Below are 24,464 nucleotides of genomic sequence, written 5' to 3'. Positions count from 1 at the left end.
CCTATGATCCTTTCAGTTTGGGGGAAGCCAGCCTGGACTTAGAGGGGGACCTGGAGCCCAAGGACAAGTCACCTCTGGCGATGAGCAGCCACATCGGCTTCTTTCAGTGTGTCACACACACACTGTCATTTTTCTATGTGCATGATTAGGGAAGGGTTGAGACACACCATTTTAAAATACATAATAAGACCAAGACTAAGGTCATTGTACTTCTTTCATTTCCAGATTTTTAGGTTGCACTTAGTGATTCAATACTATTACACATTAGTACTGAACAACTTTTATTAACACCTGCGTTCTGGAGAAAGCTGTTTTATTTGTGATTCACACTAGGGCAGTCTCCTTTTTCCTCATTATGCCTTCCTTGCACCCAGTGCTCGACTATATTTGGATGGATTCCAGCTGTAACTGATGGATTCATTGCAACCACTTCTGAGGGAGTCTGGCTCCTGAAGTGTCACTGTCACCTACTAGTTCTCTCTAAATGCGTTTCTCTCTGGGTAGTTTGTGGCTTTTTTATATAACATAGGATCAGCTCTAAAGGGAGGAAGTTAGTTATTTTCCTGACCTTTGATCATAATGTTGTGTCTTTACAAATACATACCATTTCATACTACTTCACCATTTAACACAATACCAGTAGCAACATACTTTTATTTTATTGATCTTAAATTCATTACTTTGCTTTTTACTACTGCAGTTATTGCTAGATTTCCTCATTTCTGAAGTTTGCACATGAGAAATATCCATGTCATAATGGATTTTTATAACAATTTCTGCACATGAACTTTCTGTCCCAATCCTCCTTCATTAGCACTTCTGCCTCTAGGGTCTGGTGGTGGCCATATTTTCACAGGTAATGATCTACAGGTGACTGTACATAAACTGAAATCATTTGTATAAACCATGTAAGTTGTTAGTACATTTCAGAATGTTAGATGTAGCTTCCTCTAGAGAATGAACACACAGCGTGTCTAGAAATGATGTGGACTTCACAAGGCTGTGGGGATTAAAAGAAATGATGCACATAAAAGCACTTTGTAAATGGTTAAACACAATACAAAAGTAATGTTTTATATTGTTAGGAGGGGTACCTTAGATATTCCCTTAGTATAATTTTGCTAAAAATACACCATTTTGCTTTTTCTGTTTTCACTTGTTGAGCAGGTTTTCCTTCTGTCAGTACCCATTCGTTATTTCTATAGCTGCAAAAAAAATCATTATTCAAAGAGACTCAGAACAACAGATGATAAGCATCGCAAGGGTAAGCCAGCTACAAAAACATATTTATGCTGACTATAATCAATATAGTAAATAATTTAATAAATAAATCAACTGTCTTGTGAATTGTTCTAGCATAATCAGGAAATGTTAAAAGTAAAATTCATTTTATAACTCCTTCCAAAAGTGCTTAAAACCTGTTCATGATACAGGAAAGAGATAGCCCTCATCAAGTTCTCATTATATTCTAAATAGAGCAGGAAGATGAAATACCTCTCACAGACCAAAGTATGGGGAACTTGTTGGACATCATTCTGTGGATACCATATTCCAGCTCCACGGTAGCCGGCAGAGCACTGGGGAAGACTACAGGGAGGGCGAAGAGGGCCCTTAAGGGCACACCACTCAAACCACTGCAACGTGTTCTAGGTTTTATGAAAATCAGAAACAGCCAAAAAATTAGGAGATGTACAACCTTGAGAAACTGAGAAATATGTCCAAAAGAGGTGAAAGATGTTTTATGGATTTTTAGGAAACCAAAAGGCATGGAGACCCATAGAAACTGGGGTAGCAGTCACACTGGCTGTAGGCAGACCACGCAGCAGGATGAAGTTTACCTCTGGGCCTGTCCTTACCGCCCCAGCCTCCAGCGCTTGTGTCTTGGCACAGCACAGTGAAGTTACCTTATCTAAGAGACACGGACTGAGTGAGCAGTTTTTCTTTTATTAGAGCACTAGGCTATACATTTCAGTGCTCATATATTTTGAGCATCTGCACACTCACTACTTTAAACATGAGAGGGAAGGTTGGCAGTAGTCTTAAAGAGATCCTCAAAATAAAAAAATTATTTCCATGTCTTGTCCAAGAATATGAAAACATTCCTGAAGTATAAATTATAATACTTAAAAATGCTTTAAAAAATAAGAAGTATTCATTCTTCAGTAATTCAGTTCCCAGAAGGTGAGTATTTTTTTCTATCACAGAGTAGGACAAAAATTTGAGTGACTGGTGACATCCCAGAGTCAGCTTACACTGACTATGAGAATATTAGAAGACACGTTATTGCCTGTGTGTACCCAGGGAGTTCCAAAGCCACTCTACCCCCCTGAAAAGTAAATTTAAACAGGTATATTTGGCATCAGAATTATTACTTAATCTCGGGTAGATATTGGCTCAAAGATTAGTCTATATAGCTAGTCATTTTGGAAGTTTCTATTAGAGGCATTTATGCAATCTCATGTGCCTTTTTAGTACTTTTTTACTTTGGGCTATGACTTTTTTATATTTGTAAAAAAAAAAAATCTGAAGAGTTTATCTCAGTTCCTCTGAGCAGTTTTCTGCCATGTCACTCCTACTTAAACATCGAATATCTTCTTTTGTGGAAATTTAAATTAAAAGGAGAGTAGCAGCTGTAGACTCTATCACAGGCTGTCTTCCACCCAGCGTGGACACAAATGAGTAGAGATTGAAGAGTTAAGTGGCATTATCTGTTCTTATGGGTGCTTCCCAACGTTAATTTTGACACAAGGACAGACAGCCTCACCCGTAGTAGTCTTTGCAACTACTATCCGAAGTTGCAAAAGAGATTCCCCAACCTAAAAATAACCTCCTCATCAGACTGGGTCTAATTTCTACCTTTTAGAGATTATTTGTTTCATTCAAAGCATTTTCTATTAAGTATTCCTGATGGAAGGAGTAGCCACTAAGCCTTATCTACCATTAGCATCTTAGTATAAATTTGTTTGCTGGATGTTTCCAGTGTGGTGGCTTTCTGGGAGCTAGACTGTGAACACAACATAGGAAAGGGTAGGACAATAGGTCCATGACATAGGATACTACCCCAGGAATATAGATCTGTTTGAGCATCAAAGGGAGGACCCAGAGAAGAAAAAAGAAATTATTAAAAGCCTTCAGAATTAGGAATTAGAGAAATGAAGTGCTCTGAATGACTGTTTTATTATAGTAATCTACAAAATCGTGGGCATAACCTTATATAGATTTGTAGTAGTAAAATTTTATCTACTAAAGCACTTCACTGCATTATTTAAAATGTCTGAATTGTCATCTCTAGTCTATAATAATTTTTCTTTGCTTCCAAAGAAGATGAAGTAGTCTGATAAAAATTATTTAACTCAATTAAATTATGTAAATTGAAACAAATTGTCCAAGCATGTAGACTTCTTATGATACTTATATTTCTAATAGGTATTTTTAATGTGTTTTTTACATACTCATTACTTATATTTTGAAAAACCATAGATTTTTTAAATTATGCACATTTCCATTACCCAGACATTTCCATTACCCAAACATGACATACCCAAACTGTTAATATTTTAGTAAATTTTCTTTTGACATTTCTTCTCTATATTATCTTTAAAAGGCAATAGAGTTAAAACAATTTTGTATACGCACTTTTGTTCCCTGCTTTTTTCACTTGTACCTTTCTTAAATATTTTCCATGTTATTTACATAATTATAACCATCCCTTTTAATAGTTGTATTATATTCCATTAGGTAGATACGTATATTATGTATTTCTAAAGTTTTGCTTTTATAGGTAGTGCTGTGATGAACATCTCACTGTATATTTTTTGTGTTTAGAATTCCCAGAAGTGGAATTTTGGGACAAAGGGTATGAACATTGTTAATGTTTCTGATAAATGTTGACAAATTACTTTCTAAAAGTAGACTGTGCTTTTCCAGTAAATTCAGTATTTAAAAAGCTTAAGCCACTTTGTCATCAGTAGTATATACCTCGTTTCAAATGTTCCCACGTTATGTTTATTAAAAAGCCTTGCTATTTAAGAGATGAGATGGAAACTGTAATGCAACATTCTTTACTATGAAAGGTGAATTATTTTTGGTCCTCCATTTTGGACCCCCTTTGGTTACCATTGCTTCAAAATGGAAAGATATATATATATATAAAATATATATATATATAATAATAAATTGTGTAATTGAGTCTATGAAAATATTTATATGCGAGATGGCATAGAGAAGGATATAAATGATTTTTTACTACAGTGCTTAAATGTTTTAAATGAAATTATAGTTTCAGTAAAAGTAAAAATGTTTGCTTTCTTTTTTAAATAGCAAAGTTTGGTGGATAAAGTATCTCGAAGACAGAGACCTGATATGAACATGTTATTTCTAAATATGAAAGTAAGACGGACACATCTGGTTAGTGATTCGCTTGATGAGGTATAGATCATTTATTCCAAAATGGTACTAATTGATTAAAGCTTTCAATAAATTCTATAATATGGTATATAACTAAAGTCTTAGTAATCTGTTTTTCATTTTTGTATGCCAGTAAGTGTGCTTCCTTATACTCTGGTACCATCGTTAAAATCAGTTATGTATTCACAATTGAGCCTTATGTTCGTTATTTATGTTTATTAATGGTTTGTTGTTAGCTCCCCAGAAAAGGATTTTATGTAGAACACTTAAGTGAGCAGTCTGTGTTTCTGAATATGTAACTAAGATTCCGGACCCACCTTTGTGACTTGCTGGGTGTGTAACAAGGCATTTTAACTTCTCCAGGCCTGAGATGACTCATCTTTAAAATTAGAGGTCTGACCTCCAGGAGATACTGAGTGTACTCAGGCCCAAACATACTTTGGTTGTATGGAGCTTCATGAATGTTCAGTGCTTCAGCCAGGTCTTCATGTGGCTCTTTTAAGATAAGGGCTAATTTTGTTATGTGATTTTTAAAATCAGGAAGGAAAGTTAAAGAAAAGGAAATTAAATATTTTATGATATAACCTGCTAAATTAAAATCTTGGAGGCAATATGATACCAGGAGACCGTAACTTTGGGCAAGGTACTTGACCCTCTAATTCTTTCTCTTGATCTCTACAACAAACATAATAATGCTTAATTCACACAGTAACTGACAAATTATTGGATAAATGGGATGGAGGGAGTTTTGTGACATTTTAAATAAAGAAAAGATTGCCTAATGCATTTCCCAGAATTGAAAAAGTTAATTTCCTTTTTACTGGCTTTTGTTCTTCTCTACCATATAATTTTTTCAAATAGTTGACCCGGAAAAGAGCAGACTTAAAAAAGAAGCTGAAAGTTACATTTGTAGGGGAAGCTGGTTTGGACATGGGTGGCTTGACTAAAGAGTGGTTCCTTCTTCTGATTCGCCAAATTTTTCATCCGGATTATGGTGAGTATTCAATTTTTATGAACAGTGTTTCTTCATAATTGTTAGATTAAGTAGACACTCTTATTTTTAACCTACCCTATGACTTCATAGATTTTTTTGTCAACCATAAATGTTGAATAATTTAAGGATTGTTATTTACATTTTTAAAAGTGAGCAAACTAATGAATGAAATTTTCATTATCTTACTGGGAATCCTACACAAAAAAGACTGAAAGTATATATTTGCAAGGCAACATCCCCATCTTTCCTGAATAAACCAAATCCATGAAATTTGTCATTGAAATAAAGAATATTCAGAATTTAAAAACAAGACTATAGCTTGCTCTACACTAATACTTGAAGCTTCTTTCATTAGATTTTGAGCCATTTTGATAAATAAGAATTCATTAATTTTTAAGACAAAAGTAAGCTTTGAAGTTTAAATTTTATCTTAGAGGAAACACCTATATAATTCTTAGTGTCTGTAAAAGATTTTTCTTCAAAGAGAGTTTTAAATGTTTTTCTTACTCTATTTTGTATATATGTATATATAACCTCTTTCTGGCAATGGATAATGGAGATGATATGAATAAATTAAAATCTCCAGGAAACCCTCAGAATTAATTTTGATCATAACTTAAAAACTATCGTTTCTGTAAAAGAAAATCAGCCGATTTAGTTTTCTTTTTAGCCTATTTATACCCTTGGTTCAGGATGCCAATAAACAGTAAAATGCTCTTACCCATCATTGTGCATGTTTTATATATTTTAACATGAAAGATGATTTGTAACAACTATTGCTGAAATGTTTTGCTTCTAATAGATGAGATATTATGTACATTTTTAGTACTTTGATTTTTTTAATCAGTCATGTTAATGAAAATATGTTTCTTTTTTTCAGGCATGTTTACATATCACAAGGATTCACACTGCCATTGGTTTAGCAGTTTTAAATGTGATAACTATTCTGAATTCCGATTGGTTGGAATTGTATCCTTTAAACTTTCCACTAGGAGGTGCTAGTACACTAGAGATATTAAATTTTAGCTGACTTTTGGAAGCTGTTCACATTAAGCCTTTTATTCAGATTTAACATTCTTGTCAAATTTACTAATAGATTTTCAATTATTTGCAGTATCACAGCTATAAAATGTCACCAGACTTAATTAATTAAAAGGAATTATGATTTTTTTATATTTTTCTCTGAAAATATGATCTCAAAATAAAAATCGTTATTTCCTATTTCATATATTATCTGAATTATCAGAAAATTAAGACATTTTTAAAATTAAAGTATCTTTTCCATTCCTAATGAACTATTTTTTCTGTTCTTTTACTTTGTGCTTATTTCACTTAGTTTAATAAATTGTAATTGTGGAAATTAAATCTAGGTCTTTAATATGCCCTTAAATCTGGAAACTTCCATAAAAATTAAAAACTGAATGGAATGGGAATATTTAAAGTATATGGCATTATTGTGTAGTGTTTTTTTAAATTATATAAATCCCTGTGCCATCCTCTGATCCCTATTAGGTGGAGTGGAGAGGACATTCCTGCATTGGGGAGGAGATTGGAAAAGACTGCTGCCACATTTACTTTTTTAATTCTAAGAAATATGATTGTCTATGGAAGAAAGGAAGAGTAAATAAATGAGCAAGCACTGGAGATACCAAGGTTAAAAGAAGGGAAAATATCCAGCTTTAAGAAGTTTACCATCTAGGGGCGCCTGGGTAGTGCAGTTGTTAAAGCGTCTGCCTTTGGCTCAGGGCGTGATCCTGGCGTGCCGGGATCGAGTCCCACATCGGGTTCCTCCGCTGGGAGCCTGCTTCTTCCTCTCCCACTCCCCCTGCTGTGTTCCCTCTCTCGCTGGCTGTCTCTCTGTCACATAAATAATAAAATCTTTAAAAAAAAAAAAAAAAAAAGAAGTTTACTATCTAGTTAGGCAGATGACCCCCAATTCAAGGTCATCAGTTCTCAGAGACTCATCTTTGACATTGAGTGCTAAGGAGTTCTGAGAAGGAAAAGAGTCGGTGTATTCTTCCCAGAGAAGGTAGAGGTTTAAAAATGGAGCCATTCTATTTGATTGGCACAGGGCTGGAGAGAACAGGACAGACTGGGAGAATGGCTAGAAACCAGGCTGCATTGTCCTGGGCTTGTTACAGAGGAGTGTCCAGGCCCCTTGACTGAAGCAGAGGACACCCTGGGAGTAAGAGGACATCTTCAGCAAAGGAATCAGGAGTGATCTTAGAGAAGGCTTGGAATGTTCAGTTGCATTTGTTGGAATAAGTCCTGAGGAACGTATATTAAAATTGAGAAAGTGAATGGAAGAAAAGTTAGCAGGGAGAAAACTGCCCATTAAGATGGTAAACCTAATTTGAAATTTTGTATATGTCGTCATGTCCGAAGGTCCAAAGCACCAAGTTCCACAATATGGAGTGCTCATCAATTCTTAGACGTCTGTTTTTATAGTGTTATCTACAGTAATCATTTGTTGAATGTTACAGTTTCATTGAAGGCCTGAGTCACCAATACTTCTCACTATACTACGAGCTATTTGAATTCCCTGATATATATGTTTGTCATACTTTACATTCTTATCGCAGCTTAGATTTGGATGATTTTTTGACTTTCTCATATTTATAATGCAGTATTAGATCTTAGCTTAAATCACATTTTTAGAATGGTGTTATACATAAAATCATAAGTTTACTAAATGGCTTCTTTTGCAGTAGGCATTAGTTTCTATTCAATCATTACCCAAAAGACCAAGCTCATTAAGCATATTTACATATGCTGCACATTTCAAGTTAATTAATTAAATTAAATAACAGGGTTTTCACAATCTGTTCTGTTTGCATCACCTGATGCCTCAGTGGTCCAGCGGAATTCCCCCATCCTTATCTTATCCTTGTTTCAACCAGCACGGGTTGACTTGGTATGAAATGAAACACTGTGGTCTACATATGAAACTGCCCTGTGGCAAATCTTATGGGCCTGCTTCCTCATCTGCTAAAAACCTGCCTTTAGGGTTATAATTTTTTTAATTTTTAATGAAAAATGCTTAGAACTTGTCACTGTGATAGAAGATCATAAATGGTAACCATCATAGTATTATGGTCACTGTCAGTGTTGCTATTATCACAAGTGTGGAATCATTTTCAGTCTCTGTCCCTTGAATACACTGCTCAGTCTCTGTTGATACAGTTACCTATAAAATAATACATCTATTCCTTAAATTATTAACTTTCATTCTGACTTTGCTAATTGAAATACTCATTGTCTTCCAATTTTTAAAAATTATTTTCAGTAATTTATCCAGGCCATATGTTTAGATTTCCTTTTCAGCCTATAAAATTAATGACTTCCTTAATAACTTGATATAATAATCTTTATTTGACAGCTGAAATAGGACATTTAAAATCCCTCTTTCAACAAATGGATAAGTTACATTCTGCCATTTAAGTAATAAATAAAATACAATTGGGCAGAGTTTATATATATAACATCTGTCGCTTTTAACCTCAACACTTTGTGTACACTCCGAGTAACAATAAAGGCCTTTCAAGTATTTCTGTAGGAGAGTAATTGCCTTGTTAGACTGTCAATAGCGCGTGTGTACATCTGTGTGTATGTGTGTCTGTGTCCATGGGTTTCTTCAGTTCAGCTCTCTTTACATGGTCTATATGTAGTTTTAAAATAGTTAAAATGATCACCAAAATTAGTAGTGTGTTCTGCACTGAGTTCTGAATAAATTGCTGCTGCTGCTACTTATAAAATCACCAACAGCGTTTAAATTTAGAATAAATTTAGAAAATATTTTCTTGTAGTAAAATAATTTATGAAATGTCCGAAATTGCTGTCTGTTGTGATCTTAGATAAATTTTTCTTGGGGAATCATCAAATACTATCAACCGACCCCCCCCCTTTTCACATGACTTTTGGTAATCAAGGAATTATATTATGTAAAATAAAAGGAAAATAAAAGGAAGTATGTGGGATTAATTAAAGTCAGTGTTAGATCTGGAAGAAGTATGCAAGAAATAGACTGATGCATAATTCAAAACTCATTCGTTGTCACGGATTTTATGTTAATGCTTAACATTCAGTATGCATAGCTTATGGGACTAGCTGTTTATAACAGCATTACCTTGGATATTCGTTTCCCCCCCTGCTGTTACAAGAAATTATTGAGCCCTCCCATCATTCCTAGTGATCAAAATATACCAGTAGGCATCTGCAGTGTGACCACTGACGACTTGTGTCAAATTATGCCTGTAAGTATAAAGTTATTGGCATCTTATTCCTTAATGCTAAATCATCTCTCTTCCACCTGAAGTCTTTCTCCTAATGCACCTCATTTTTAAATATAGTTTCTCTCTACCTATGTAACCCATCTCCTTTTTCCTCTAGCTTTCTCCTTCCTCATAGAGAGATATCACCCACTTTGCTGCACTCCTCAGCTCTTACAGCATAGCGGAACAGGCTTTGAAGTGAAAGAGACAGAGATTAGAATCCCGGCTCTGCCACTTACTAGCTCTGTGAACTTGGCCAAGTTGTTTAACTTTTCTGAGCTCTCATTTCCTTATGTGATCAATCAAAACTTCTATACGGGGCAATGATACGAGATAATAAAGCCCTTAGTACTTGATTACTTCTGTGAATTCTTATTAAGATGATACTGTGCAATATCAGTAACGGTGTCTGCAAAAACATCTCTAAAATAAATACAACAAATGAATTTCATGGTACCATCTCTTATAACATTCCTCTGTTCAGAAATTAGATTTCTCATCATCAAATTTAATCAAAGATTAAAATTTAGTAGAGGAGTGGATGCTATACATATCCTTCTGACAATCCCCGATAATAATATTATTTTTTACAGCTGAGTTTTAATAACTGTTGGTCAGCAGAAAATTCTCGGTAATATCTTTAGCAAATAGCCGAGATGTGGAGAATTTCTGTTGCTAAGTATTCCTATCTAAATATCCCTGTGTTTTAATGATCCAATGAGTTTGTGTAGGATTGGTGCCTTCCTGTGGAAGTTGAGATATCTCTCCAGAACATGTTTGGTTAGAAAACTACTCTTCATACTCCCTGGGGGTTGATATCGGACAAATTTTTCGAAGTTGGTTTATGATATTTTCAATTAAGAGCAAATATCCATAAGTCTTATAAATTCTTATAAGACTTAATAGTGGGGCACCTGGGTGGTTCTGCCCTGGGTGTGGAACCCGCTTAAGATTCTCTCTCTCCCTCTGCCTCTGCACCTCCTCCACACCCCCCCCCCGAGCATGCACACTCTCTCAAAAACAAACAAAAAAACAAAACAAAAATGACTTAACAGTTAGAAAAATAATATGATATGGGAGTGCACAAGTTAATAGAGCAGGCTCTGATTAAGAAACTGAAAGTTCGGGGTGCCTGGGTGGCTCTGTCCGTTAAGCATCTGCCTTCAGCTCAGATCACGATCCCAGGATCCTGGGATCTCCCCACAGTCAGGCTCCCTGCTCAGTAGGGAGCCTGCTTCTCCCTCTCCCACTGTCCCCTGGCTCATGCTCTCACTCTCTCTCTATCTCAAATAAATAAATTAAAATCTTAAAAAAAAAAAGGTTCTCCCTTCTATAGTCTTATATCTGCAATATATGAGCTATGACTCTGGATTATTCACTTAATTTTCTTACCTGTAAAATGTTGGAAATAGACTAATCTCTGAGTTACCATGATCTCATTTTAGACTTTTGTAATTTTTTTAATTGCACATATTAAATTTCAGTCAAGTTTTTTTTACCAATTTTCTAATTTCATTACTGGTTTTTGCCAATAAATTGCCTCATTTTATCATTAAAACTGTTCAAATTTGGCTCATTTAGAGCCAGCTCTTTTTTAGTTAATGATATTTTATGAATGACTACACTGAAATATAGTTTTATATTATGGAGCTGAAGATTTCACTGTGCTAATTTCATATTCTTATGTTGGCCCTTTAATAATGAATCAAGATTCCTACATTCCTTCGACAAACCACCAGGATTGTCCTGTGGCAACAATAAGAAATCTTCCCAACCTTCATAGCTTTGTGAAAATTACACTTGAGGGTTTTAGATGAGAACAGAGGAGACCCAAGCATATCCTTGAATCAGCAACTATGATATTTCTTCTGCTTAACTCACTCCCAAATATGTTGTATTAAATAAGACCAGGTAGGGTATTCAAATGGTGTGTAAAAACAGTATTCAGTATATTCACACACTCTTTATCTAATTTTAGGTTTACAAAAATCATAAAAAGTTTATTCTGGTAATTTTAGAAATAACATATTATAGTTAAGAATCTAAGACTGACCGTATAGGTAAACAAACAAAAAAATTCTCCTCAGAAATAGGGGTTTGAAAATACAAAGTCTGGAAATAAAGGGTCTGTAGTCCCCAATAAAACAGACCTGAATACATAACTTCATAACCTACTGACTTTGTATTTTGTCATTAAAAGTTTCATCTCTGAAAGATGATGGTAAGTCTTTTCCCCTGGGTTCACCTGGTAATCTGTGGCGTTCTTAAAAATTGCACACTCCCAATTATAATTTTCAGCATTCATAATTTTTATTAATAATTGAAGCAAATGATGACAGTCATACCAAATCTATGCCAGCCTAGATTTGTATAAAAATTTCTGATTTTTAAGAGAATGGAAAATTTATTATGTATTTAAGTATGTAAGATCATTCTATACTGTTGTTTACCTTTTCCTCTAATAATTTAAAATAAATTAAAACTTTAATTTTTTTCATAAAACCTGAAAAATATTTTTAAATACTGGGTCAGTTTTTCTGTTTGTAAATCTTTGTTCATGGATAACACAAGTTATAGGAAAATACTACTTCCGCTGTTCCCAACTTTTTGAGGAGAAGGGCACTGTAACTGAAATGTAGAAACCACTTAACATGTATGAGCTGTGTGTTTTTATGCTTAAAAATGAATCCTAAGAGCGCAGGTTTTTTTTAAGTAATGATATTTTTATTTTTTTAAATGTTTTTAAATAATTTTTATTTTGTTATATTAGTCACCATACAGTACATCCCCAGTTTTTGATGCAATGTTCCATGATTCATTAGTTGCGTATAACACCCAGTGCACCATGCAATACGTGCCCTCCTTACTACCCATCACCAGCCTATCCCAATCCCCCACCCCCCTCCCCTCTGATGCCCTCAGTTTGTTTCCCAGAGTCCACAGTCTCTCATGCAGGTTTTTAAAGAATATACATTGAGAAATACTATGAATTCATAAAAGAGTAATGTTGCAGATAGCAGTGAATTATGATGGAGACTGTGCTCTTCACTCTCTGCATGAGAACAGATTCCAGAGTTAAGCCTCTGTCATTTGAACTGGATGTTTTACATGACTTTCCCCAATGAGTTTTTCCAAACCTTTCACGTGGTAGAAATCATTAACAAGCATTCTATGCCCTGGAAAAATATATCTCAAATATTATCTTTGGTTCAAAATCTGAAAGAGTGTATCTACTCTGTCTCACATGTGAGTTCACTATGGTAGATTTGCTTAACTGTTTTAGGTAATATTATTTGTTTAAAAACACAGGTAACATTTCTTTTTACAGGAGTTGGCCCATGGGTTAAGTGAACTCCTCTCCTATGAAGGCAATGTTGAAGAAGATTTCTATTCAACATTCCAGGTACTGTTAAGGGCAAGTAGCTTTCTTTAACCGTGTATTCCATATATGAAAAATGCCATTTGTTATTCAATACCTATCATTAGAAAAGATGAACAAGGATTAATCAACACACAGCATCCTTTATCATAAAGGGTCTTACCTTGATAAAGCAGGACAGCACAGCAGGCACGGATAGATGACTAGTCAAGGAAAGTGCCCAGAGAAATTCCCCAAGGGGGCAGGCACTCTGCTAGGCACCTGCCATATTCCCTTGACTCAGCCACTTTCTCAGAGCTTTTCAGCTTCTAAAAATAAGTCTCTCGTGTAGCTTCAATACAAGAAGTTAGGAGCAGAAACTAATGGATCAGACCAAAGTGGTCTCATTTCCTCTCCCCTAATAGCAATTGGGAAATGGAAGTCAGTAATCCACAAAGCTCCAAGACCTGAATATTGTCTAAGTGGCCACACAAGTTGATGAACAGCAGTAAGGTATTCATCTGTGCTCAACAGAGAGGGTTAAGTCCCTGTAGTTTGTATGTTGAAAAGGGGAGGGACGGAACCTGTTCTTAAATTTTCACAAATCTGTTCATTGAAGCCTATTATTATATTAACCATACCAATAAATGTGTTGGAATCTCCCAACAGGTTTTTCAAGAAGAATTTGGAATAATTAAGTCCTACAATTTAAAGCCAGGTGGTGATAAAATTCCAGTTACCAATCAAAATAGGAAAGGTAAGTAGACACCATTTCTTAATTGAAATGCATGAACATTTTCCATTTACTTTTACTATTTAACGGATGTAAAATTGCTTTCCAGAATATGTACAGCTTTATATTGACTTTCTTCTCAACAAATCCATCTATAAGCAGTTTGCTGCATTTTATTATGGGTTTCATAGTGTGTGTGCTTCAAATGCTCTGATGGTGAGTTTAAAACTAAATTAGCTTTTATTTTTATTTATTTATTTATTTTTAAATATTTTATTTATTTATTTATTTAACAGAGACAGCCAGCAAGAGAGGGAACACAAGCAGGGGGAGTGGGAGGGGAAGAAGCAGGCTCATAGCGGAGGAACCTGATGTGGGGCTTGATCCCAGCGTTCTGGGATCACGCCCTGAGCCGAAGGCAGACGCTTAACGACTGCGCCACCCAGGCGCCCCTAAAACTAAATTAGCTTTTAATTAGATTTTGTAATACTATAATATTGACAAATAAGTCCTTAAATAGATAAGCTTCTAAAATAGAAAATATTTTTTACTTTTTAAATGTAGACTAGAAATAAAAATAGTTTTCTCATTTTGGCCTTTACTTTCTAATGGGAGAAAAGACCAGTCATCTCCATTTTTCTTTCCTTGGGCTCTGTCTTATACTATGTCGTTTGGGGCTTTAAGAATTTTCCTTAAGAGCAGATGAAGAGAGCCTGTAGGCCCAAGATCTTAATACTGAGGGACAAAGCACAGAGAACAGAGTTAACATGTCAGCTCCAGGGCCGAAGCCACAACTTCTTCTGATTAAGGAACGTATTCATAATTGCTTCCTGCTGCAACTCTAAGTTACCTTTTTCCATAGGAAGTAGTTTGTCCTCAGAGGCATGATGAACTCTGGTTGGTTTGACATGCCTTAGCCATGTGAAGATGCGTTAGCTGCCATTTAGAGCACCGTGTCAGATGAAAGTCGGCAGGAGTCTTCTCACGAAGCCCTGCTCTCCGCCCCAGCTACGCAGGGTGCGCTCCGGCGTGCCACCTGTATCTCCCCTCGGTTTTATTATAGCGTGTGGAGTAAGGTCTCCCATTTGAGTTATTATTATAGGAGAGAGCTGGTTTTAAGGTAACTTCTATCTCATATTTGTTGTTAAAAGCACCTTTGAAAAGGGAGCACCTTATTGAGCTCTAACTGGGTTTTGTGTGTGACGCACTGCTAGTTGTGGGAGTGGAGGGAGGGAAAATAAGAATTGAATGGCACAGCATGGTCTCTGTTCTTAAGTTTTAATCTCTTTAGGTGAGACACAACTTACGTAGGTGAAAAAACCAGGGAACTACACGAGGCAGACTATAACCAAGTACCCAACTCTGCCGTGCACCTGGGAGGCGCGTGGGTATCGGAAGGAGGCTGGAATGGCTAAGAGAGTTTCAAGCAGGCTTCAGGGGAAGAGTTGTCATTTGAATTCACGCTTAGTCACCTGCTTGTTTTTCCCACAAATTGCTAATTACTATTTGCAAAAGGGACAGCCTAATAGTTTGACAAGATTTATAAACTTTCAGAAGCAAAAATATCTTAACCTCAGTAGAAAACTAAAAATGGAGAGTTTTCCTTAATAAAAATGGCCTGATTTACTATAAAGAAGTCATGTGTTTTGTAATTTGATTCAGTGAAGATAATTCCAATTTCATTTTTTAATAATTACTTTAATTACTAATAATTACTTTAATAATCACTTTTTATTATCATTTTTGGAAAATAATTATTGGCAGTTGCTTCGTCCAGAAGAGGTTGAGATTCTGGTCTGCGGAAGTCCCGAGCTGGACATGCACGCTCTGCAGAGAAGTACTCAGTACGATGGCTACGCGAAAACAGACTTAACTATAAGGTTAGCTCAGTCTATTTCTGACAGTGAGGTTGCCGGGGAGGGAGCGGAAGAGAATGTGACTTATTTGTAGAATTTACAATCTTTAAATCAAGTAAGTTAGCTGAAATATTGTAGAGTCCCACCCTGCCTTATTTTATCTTTAGAAAGTAATGTGAGAATATTAAATATGAAATCACTTAGCAATCCCCTGAGAGAAAGTGACATAAATAAGTTTCAACAAAAGTATAAAGATTTTTTTTTTCAGATCTTTTTTTAGAGAGAGTGCGTGAGCTGTGGTGGGGCAGGGGCAGAGAGAAGGAGAGAGAGAACTTTAAGTGGGCTCCACACCCAGCGCAGAGCCCAGCATGGGGCTCAATCTCATGACCCTGTGATTATGACCTGAGCCAAAATCAGGAGTTGGATACTTACCCTACTGAGCCACCCAGGTGCCCCAAGATTTTACTTTTTTAAAAAATGACTTTGGTTCTAGAATTCGGGGATGCTATACTTATAAATAGCATTTTACTAGTGCTGTGCTGAAAAAAAAATGAGACTTGTAAATTACATAGGCGAAAAATGGCTTTTGTACTATCTACTGTTGGACTACTTTTATAATTCTATAAAGATGTTACTTTGGGGGTGCCTGGGTGGCTCAGTTGGGGTTTCACCTCAGGTCTTGATCTCAGGGTTTTGAGCTCAAGCCCGGAGTTGGACTCCATGCTGGGCATGGAGCCTACTTTAAAAAAAATGGTGGTTTCATAATAATGTTAGTCAAAAATCTAATTCATATATAGAAGCTTGTCATTCCTTAACTTCACATTAAGGGCTATTATGTGTGTTTAAGAGAAGTTCTTTCCTTAGAGCTTACTTTATGTTACTTTATTCTGATCTGCAGAATTTTTGACAAGACATTTTATATAAATTTCCTTTGGTGTTCTCTAGATATTTTTGGGATGTTGTGCTTGGATTTCCTCTTGATCTGCAAAAGAAGTTGCTACATTTTACTACAGGAAGTGACAGAGTACCTGTAGGTGGAATGGCCGACTTGAACTTTAAAATCTCAAAGAATGAAACTTCTACTAACTGGTAAATTTCCAGATCGTAATTTTATTTTTAATCTGTAAGTTTTGCTAATAATAATATGCTTGGAATTAGAGGATTCTTTCAGTCAGAAGTCATTTTTGTAGAAAAAAAATCTTGGGAGTAAATACAGCCTCGAGAGAGCATGCATTAAAGTTCTCTGTTCATTTTTAAGACTTACCAATACTAATAACTCCTTTCTATCAACTTTTTACTTTGCTAAGTCGGCTGCTTTGTAGTCTCTTTTAGAATCTATCTGGCTTTTAGTGGTACATTGTATTATGTTCATTTTTATTTAAAGGTGTTTTTTATTAAAAATATTAAGGTGAGTTTTTTCGCTTGTATTACAGTTAGTTCACGAAGTCCTCTAATAGTAGTCATTTTTTTTTATATCTAGTGCGTTTTGCATATGAAGGTTGTAATGATGGCTTTGAATGATGGCTTTGTTTTCTAATAGTATTGATGGGTTGATGCTGATCTACTTGTTTTCCCAAACACCTTATAATTTCTAAAGCTGATATGAGTAGACACTGTTTTTATTAGAATCATTTTTTTCTCCCACCCAATATATTCCCTGAGCTTTGTCAGCTCTTTCTTTCATGTTAGAACTGGACCCCGTCCTTTCCTTTCCCACGGCCATCACCCTGGTGGAGTTGCTTTTTGCCTCATTCCTAACTTACTGAAATGGCCTTCTTCCTGGTCTACTTGCTCAGATTCTTCCCTTTTTAATTATTTTATCCTATTAAATTCATTTTCCTTAACACTGCTTTGTTCATGGTATGTCCTTGGGCCGTAATACCTTTACTGCTCTCCTTCAGTGTAAGTTCTAGACTCTAGAGCCTATCCAATAAAGCTCTGCAGTCTTCTCCCCAAGATTACAGATCAGTTTTCCTTTCTTGTCATGCTTTAGTCAGCAGGTGATTTTGCTCTTCCTTAGACACATTTTGTGTCTAACATTCACTTGCTGTCTATCTGCTCAAGAAAGTTCTACCCCTCCTTAAAGACCCACTTTCTCACCAACTTTCTCTGTGAAGCCAAAAATCGTAGTTCCTTTGATGCGCTCCTCAAATATTTAATAGAAATCCTTTGTCACTTAGCGTCTCGCACCTTTATCTTAGTCATTTAGCCCCTCAAGGCAGAGGCCATGCCTTATACATCTTTGTATTCTTCAGATAGCCACAGTATGTATTAGGTGCTCAATAAATGTTTCCTGAATGAATAGTTCAGTCAACATCAACATTATATTAAACTACAAAACAAATATTTATACATGTATATATATAATTGAGAAATGTCTAAATAAGATTTACAAGTAAAACCCAAAATGAAAAAAATTTCAAAAGAAGCTTTTTTTAAGGTTATAGGCTTATTTACTTAACAGAAATTGATGTTCCAGAATATTGACTAACAACAATATTGTCAATGTAGAAAGAGTAACCTGAGGGGGCCTGAGTGGCTCAGTTAGGGTCAAACGCTCAACTCTTGATTTTGGCTCCGACCTTGATCTCAGTGTTGTGAGTTTAAGCCTCACACTGGGCTCCACACCCAGATGGAGCCCACTTTAACAATAAGAAAATAAGAAAAGAAATAAATAAGGTCATAGGAGTAATGTAATTTAATACAAAAGTGGTATTACATCTGAACTTTTCCTATTGTTACTTCAGGGATTGTTTTGTGAGCACATGTGGTTTAGGCATGAATCTTCCACAGCTCTAGGATGTGCAGTAGGACATCACATAGATTAAATATAGTTGTCCATCAAAGATCTGTACATCACCATTATAGAGCCACTAGATTTTTGTTAAATGAGAATGTTGAATTTTTACATGGTAACAGTATTGGTGTGGGGTCAGACTGATCTGGGTTTGATTATCAGGTCTACAACTTTACCAGCTCTATAGTGTCGAACAGATTACTTAGCCTGTATGTTTCCATGTTTAGTTTCCCTCATCAGTAAAATGAGGATAACAAAAACCACTTTTTAGGTTGCTTTGAGGCTTAAATTAAACACTGCATATTAGCACGGTGCTTGTCATAGACCAAGCACTCAATAAATGCAAACTGATTATAACAGTTTTAAGTCTTTTCATACGGAGAGCTGGCAAAGTTTAGTTTCTAACCTACAAACTTCTTTGAAAATGTTCTCCTTTTTTTCTGGCACATTCTCTATTTTTTTTTTCACTGACTTCTCTGATGGCTGTTCTGACGCTGCCGAAGTTCATAAAGTCTGCAGGAAGGGCCTAAGAAAGGGTAGCAATCTAGAACGAAGATAAACAGTGTCATCAGGGAGAGGACCGGCGCTGGTCCAGAAGATTCCGAGGATGGATGCCGCATGTGCCTGAGGGCAGCGGCACTGAAAGAGTGGGCGTTAAGTATCCAGGAATGTTCTTTTTATTACTTTTGGACAATCAAGACTGAAATAATAGTAACAGTTGTATTACCCACTATTCTGCCAGGTGTTTTATGCACATAGCTCTTTAAATCTTTCAAACAACCAACTTGGATAGTTTACCCTGTTGTGGTGAAAAGGACACTGAGATGTGGAGACATGAAGCCACTCGAACAAGATCCCATGGCCAAAAAGTCGGGGAGCCAGCATTCAAATTCAGATCTGCCTCCAAGAGTAATGCCTCTAGGATGCAAATTTCACAAGAGCGCAGGGACATTGACTGTCTGGTGTGTAAACCCAGCCCCTGTGTCTAGAACAACGGTGCCAGTACATAGTAGGTGCTCTGTAAGTATCTGCTCAGTGAAGGAATTAATGGGTCGCCTCTTAGCATAGCGAACTAGATTCGAATTGGCCATGTTTGACCATAGCTTAGCACGTATCCTGTATGTATTCTGAGACTTAGCATCTCTAAAAAAAATTTTTTTCCCTAGGTTGCCTGTGGCCCACACCTGCTTCAATCAACTTTGCCTTCCTCCCTACAAGAGCAAAAAGGACCTAAAACAGAAATTGATCATTGGAATTTCAAATTCAGAAGGTTTTGGACTTGAGTAACCTAGAAGACTTGAAATATATTTATATGTAGCATTCACTTCCCTCTTATTGTGCCTTTAACCTTTTCATGTCTCTGTCTCACAACACCTGACAAAGCTCACCAACTTTAAAATACTGATTTTTTTAAAAAATCAAATATGAAATACATTCAGTGGGGGAGGCATGATTTTCTAAAAACACAGAAATTGCTTGAGTGGGGAAAACACCAGATGGCAGAGACAGGTGTGGGTCCAGCCCCTCTTTTTTATAGCACTTTACCATTCTCCATAAGTAGTTTCTCACAGGTGTTCCACTGGGAAAGCAAAGCACAGTGAAGAGTGCGTTGACCGCGTAGTGGAGCCCGGTGGAGCCCGGTGGCAGATTGTGTGCTGCTGGCTCACACTAGCAACACACACAGCTACATTCGCATTCATGTAAGGCATGTAGCCATATTTTCATATAGAGGTAAACAACAACAGTATAAATGCAGTTTACAGGGTTTTTTTGATATACTGGCTTTGGTCCTATAAGATTCTTTTCAACTGTTGCTGAAAAGCATGTAAATAACTACATAATAGCCTGAGAATAATGGGATTTTGATAGTGCCATTTATTGCTAAAAGATTTATTTTTACAAAGTAAATTCAGGGTTTTAGATGTGTATACAGCTTTTACAAATCAATAAAGATGATTGTACAAGAGTGTTAACTATTTTCAGACTAATTGGATTCGAGGTTCTGTTCTTTTAAGTAATGTTAGTCTGCATGCACGTGGGTGGTAAACTAGTTACTTTGAGTATTCTGTAATATTTGTATAATGATCATTTCTTCTTAAGGGTCAGGACATTAGAGGGGAAATCAGATCTAACTGTTGATAAATTAAGTCAATTACAAGCACAAAAGAAAAGAACTGTTTTTATATATACTTTGACTGATGTACAAGGCTTATTTCTAATATTTTTTGATCACCAGTTGTACTGAAACACTAATTTTGGGGAAAGGCTAGGATAAGATATTTGACAAAAGTGAATACAATAATAACAACTATGTCAAAATGATGTAGCTTGGTGTAAAAATAAAGTTCAACATTTTGGCCAAAATGATTGTATTTCACTGGATTCTGAATGTAGTAAATTCAAAAGTTACCCTTTTAGGCGTTTCTAAACAAGTAGCATGTAAAAAGAAACTACATTTTAAGTCAGACTGTAAATGGTTTTCTTTTTATTTACAGCAAATGAAGCAGTTTTATTGGCATGTTACAAATATTTCCGAATCAAGACTTCTCTATTATACTTTGATAGCTTTCCTTCAGGAAACTCTGAAGATACATTTGCAATAATAATGAAGCCAGCATTTAGTACCAGCATATGGTTCACAGGCAAATAATACCATCCCCCAGGTTTTTCTTAGTTACACTGTTTTCTTATTGCTCTGCTTCCTACACCCAACCAGCAGAATTCTTTTAGGGTGGAGGAACGAATCAACTCGTTCTCCTGTAGTTCTAGAGCCAATTCTCAAATGTTTGAGGAATAGAGTTACTTAGTTTACTGTTCTCTTTGCGACGGAAGTGACTCTGCTTTTCCACTGGGTATACTATGTAAAGGATTCTTCTTAAAAATCTTGGAAAAGCCTAAGAAAGTTAAAGGCATGTTGGTTTGGTTTTGTTTGCTCTTGTTTTTTATCCATATGCAAATAAAACTGCTTCTCTGTTACACTGCTTGAACTAGAATGTAAGATGTTTAATGTAGGTTACTACTTACTAATAAGCACAAAAGAATCACGTATAAGAAATCAGACTTAAGTGTTTTAAATAAAATGTAAACAGAGTTTTTATTTGGTAGAGATGGAAAAATTGTGTTGGCTTGGTCTGCATGTTTAATGATGTGCTTGTATATCGATAGCTCTGTCACTTTTAAATAAGTACACAAGCAAGCCAAATTTTTAAATGACAAAGTCCATAAGCAACTAGAAAATTATTGTTGTCCGTTGTTATTAAGTTGAAATTTGTAACCATTTATCACTTAATTACACGTTGCCTTTATTTATTTATGTTGTTTTTGGTTTACAGTGTAATAATACCTCATTTTCCAAAAAAAAAAAAGAAACCACTGCTGTTCTATCTTGTTAATTTAAATAGCTAGAAAATTCATGTAGTTGCTTTTTAAAATATAATCTGTTAAAGAATTCTTGATTTTTATATCTGCCACAGTAAATTAAAGCATTGTGCAGTATTTATCAGTATTTAGAAAACGTCCTGTCCTTTTTAAATCTGCTTAATCATATTTTTGTCTGTATGATCAAAAGTTTTTAACAGTCTGTCTTTTTTGTACAAATCGTATTGTATTAAGTTCTTCGTTTCTGGATAAAATTTTTCAAATATTAAAGTTATACAATCAATCAGGCTTCAGCTCAATTTTTTAATATTAGGCAATTAATTAAAACCATAAGTTTAAAATATCTTATAAAAGCAAACTGTTCTCTTCATCACACTGTCTCTTAAACTAGTGCTTGGGAATTTGCTAATACGTAGAGCTTCAAGAGATATGTGTTGATATTGACACCAAATAAAACCAACTTCTTTCACATTATTTTCAGTATGAAATAACGTCTATCCAGTGTCTGGACGGTCACAGACCATTCTGTCAAATGAACGTTAAAACGCCACGGAGGCCACCTAGAAAGGAACCAAGTAAGACATTTCATTGGCCAACTTCAGATCTTAAGTATTCCTCCCCAAAACCATTAGTTTGGGCTTCTTCACCTTGCCCACATCCCCTATGCTTAAGGAAAAGAGAGAAGAGATTATGAGAATGTAGGGGAGAATGTCATGAGTAATTCATGGGACAAGAGAGCTGACTGATTCATGGAAGATAGGTAGCTGGGTGGGAGGAAGAAAGACCAGGGTGGGTTTTCACAGTGGCAAATACGCGATCAGTTCACCCAGATGGCCACACAGCCTTTGGTCCCATGTGGTGGTTACGAACCACACTTTGGAGCCAGACTGCCTGGGTTTGGGTTTGCTATTCACTAACTGTGTTTTTTTTGGGCCAATTACTTATTCTCCCCCGGCCTCAATTACTACGTGAAAATAATTAGTAAGTGGAAATAACAAACCTATCTAGTAAGTAGGCTTGTAGGAGGATTAAATGAGTCAATGTGTGTAAAGCACTCACCGCACGTGGCATATGTTAAACAATATGATGGGATGCAAGAGGGAGCATGGTGCTTACGTGTTGACCTTAAAACCACGGCTTCTGAAGGCTTCTGGGGGGTTTTGACTATCAGACACTGGGACAACCACAGATTAAAGAACACAAAGTGCTTCTGAGGCATTAAAATTGTGTTAGGAGAATATTTCTTTTTTTTTTTTTTTGAGAATATTTCTTATTCCAGAAACAGTGCTTTAGAATTTATCCTTGTAGATGTCTCACTAGGCAACGGTTTCTTTTTTTTTTTTTGCATCAATTTCTGTATTTTATTTTTTTATTTAAATTCATTAATTAACCTATAGTGTTTTATTAGTTTCAGAGGTGGAGGTCAGTGATTCATCGGTCTTATATAATACCCAGTGCTCATTACATTACGTGCCCTCTTTAACGTCCATCATCCCATTCCCCCACCTCTCTCCCCTCCAGCAACCCTCAGTTGATTAAGAGTCTCTTACAGTTTGTCTGCCTCTCTGATTTTGTCTTGTTTTATTTTTCCCTCCCTTCCCCTATGATCCTCTGCTTTGTTTCTTAAATTCCACATGAGTGAGATTATATGATAATTGTCTTTCTGTGATTGACTTATTTTGCTTAGCATTAATAATACCTCTAGTTCTATCCACGTCATTGCAAATGGCAAGATTTCATTTTTTTGATGGCCGAGTAGTATTCCAGTGTGTGTGTGTGTGTGTGTGTGTGTGTGTGTGTATCTCACCTCTTCTTTATTCATCTGTCAGTGGACTTCTGAGTTCTTTCCATAGTTTGGCTATTGTGGACATTGCTGCTATAAACATTGGGGTGCAGATGCCCCTTCAGATCACTACATCTGTATCTTTGGGGTAAATACACACTAGTGCAATCACTGGGTCATTAGGGTAGCTCTATTTTCATCTTTTCGAGGAACCTCCATACTGTTTTCCAGAGTGGCCGCACCAGCTTGCATTCCCACCAACAGTGTAAGAGGGTTCCCCTTTCTCCACATCCTCTGGGCAAGGGTTTCTAATACTATTTTACAGATGTGTAAATGGCATAATTTTAAAACTCATAAATGGGGAGTTTATTTTTAATGAAACATTTCAAATACAGAGAAAAATTTCAGAAATTAATATAGTAAAACCATGTCCCCACACTCAGATCCAACAAATGTTAACATTTGCCCAACTTTATTTAAAAATAAAAAATTACAGGTGGAGTTGAAGCCCCTTTGTTTTTAATAATAATTTTTTATTATGTTAGTCATCATAAAGTACATCCTTAGTTTTTGATGTAGTGTTCCATGATTCATTGTTTGCGTATAACACCGGTGCTCCATGCAATACGTGCCCTCCTTAATGCCCATCACTGGCCTATCCCAGTCCCCCACCCCCCCTCCCCTCTGAAGCCCTCAGTTTGTTTCCCAGAGTCCATAGTCTCTCGTGGTTCATTCCCCCTTCTGTTTACCCCCCTTCATTCTTTCCTTCCTTCTCCTACCGATCTTCCTATTTCTTATGTTCCATAAATGAGTGAAACCATATGATAATTGTCTTTCTCTGCTTGACTTATTTCACTTGGCATAATCTCCAGTCCTGTCCATGTTGC

General features: G+C 35.9%; 1 protein-coding gene across 1 annotated transcript in view; it reads left to right on the top strand.

Annotated features, from left to right (window-relative positions):
* HECTD2 (HECT domain E3 ubiquitin protein ligase 2) overlaps nt 1–22,071 on the top strand; it is a 74,572-nt gene extending 52,501 nt beyond the window's left edge. Inside the window, exons 11-21 of the mRNA XM_040624673.1 lie at nt 1,168–1,264; nt 4,321–4,428; nt 5,269–5,401; nt 6,282–6,370; nt 9,496–9,654; nt 13,001–13,075; nt 13,700–13,787; nt 13,873–13,979; nt 15,528–15,643; nt 16,565–16,708; nt 19,583–22,071. Coding sequence (XP_040480607.1) covers nt 1,168–1,264; nt 4,321–4,428; nt 5,269–5,401; nt 6,282–6,370; nt 9,496–9,654; nt 13,001–13,075; nt 13,700–13,787; nt 13,873–13,979; nt 15,528–15,643; nt 16,565–16,708; nt 19,583–19,703 — 1,237 coding nt within the window. The 3' untranslated portion in view covers nt 19,704–22,071. The remainder of the gene's footprint in view (nt 1–1,167; nt 1,265–4,320; nt 4,429–5,268; nt 5,402–6,281; nt 6,371–9,495; nt 9,655–13,000; nt 13,076–13,699; nt 13,788–13,872; nt 13,980–15,527; nt 15,644–16,564; nt 16,709–19,582) is intronic.
* The last annotated feature ends 2,393 nt before the right edge of the window (nt 22,072–24,464 follow it).

The sequence above is a fragment of the Ursus maritimus genome, unplaced genomic scaffold (assembly GCF_017311325.1).
Source record: "Ursus maritimus isolate PB19 unplaced genomic scaffold, ASM1731132v1 scaffold_7, whole genome shotgun sequence".
NCBI classification, from domain to species: domain Eukaryota; kingdom Metazoa; phylum Chordata; class Mammalia; order Carnivora; family Ursidae; genus Ursus; species Ursus maritimus.
This window is presented reverse-complemented; position numbering and strand designations above follow the sequence as displayed.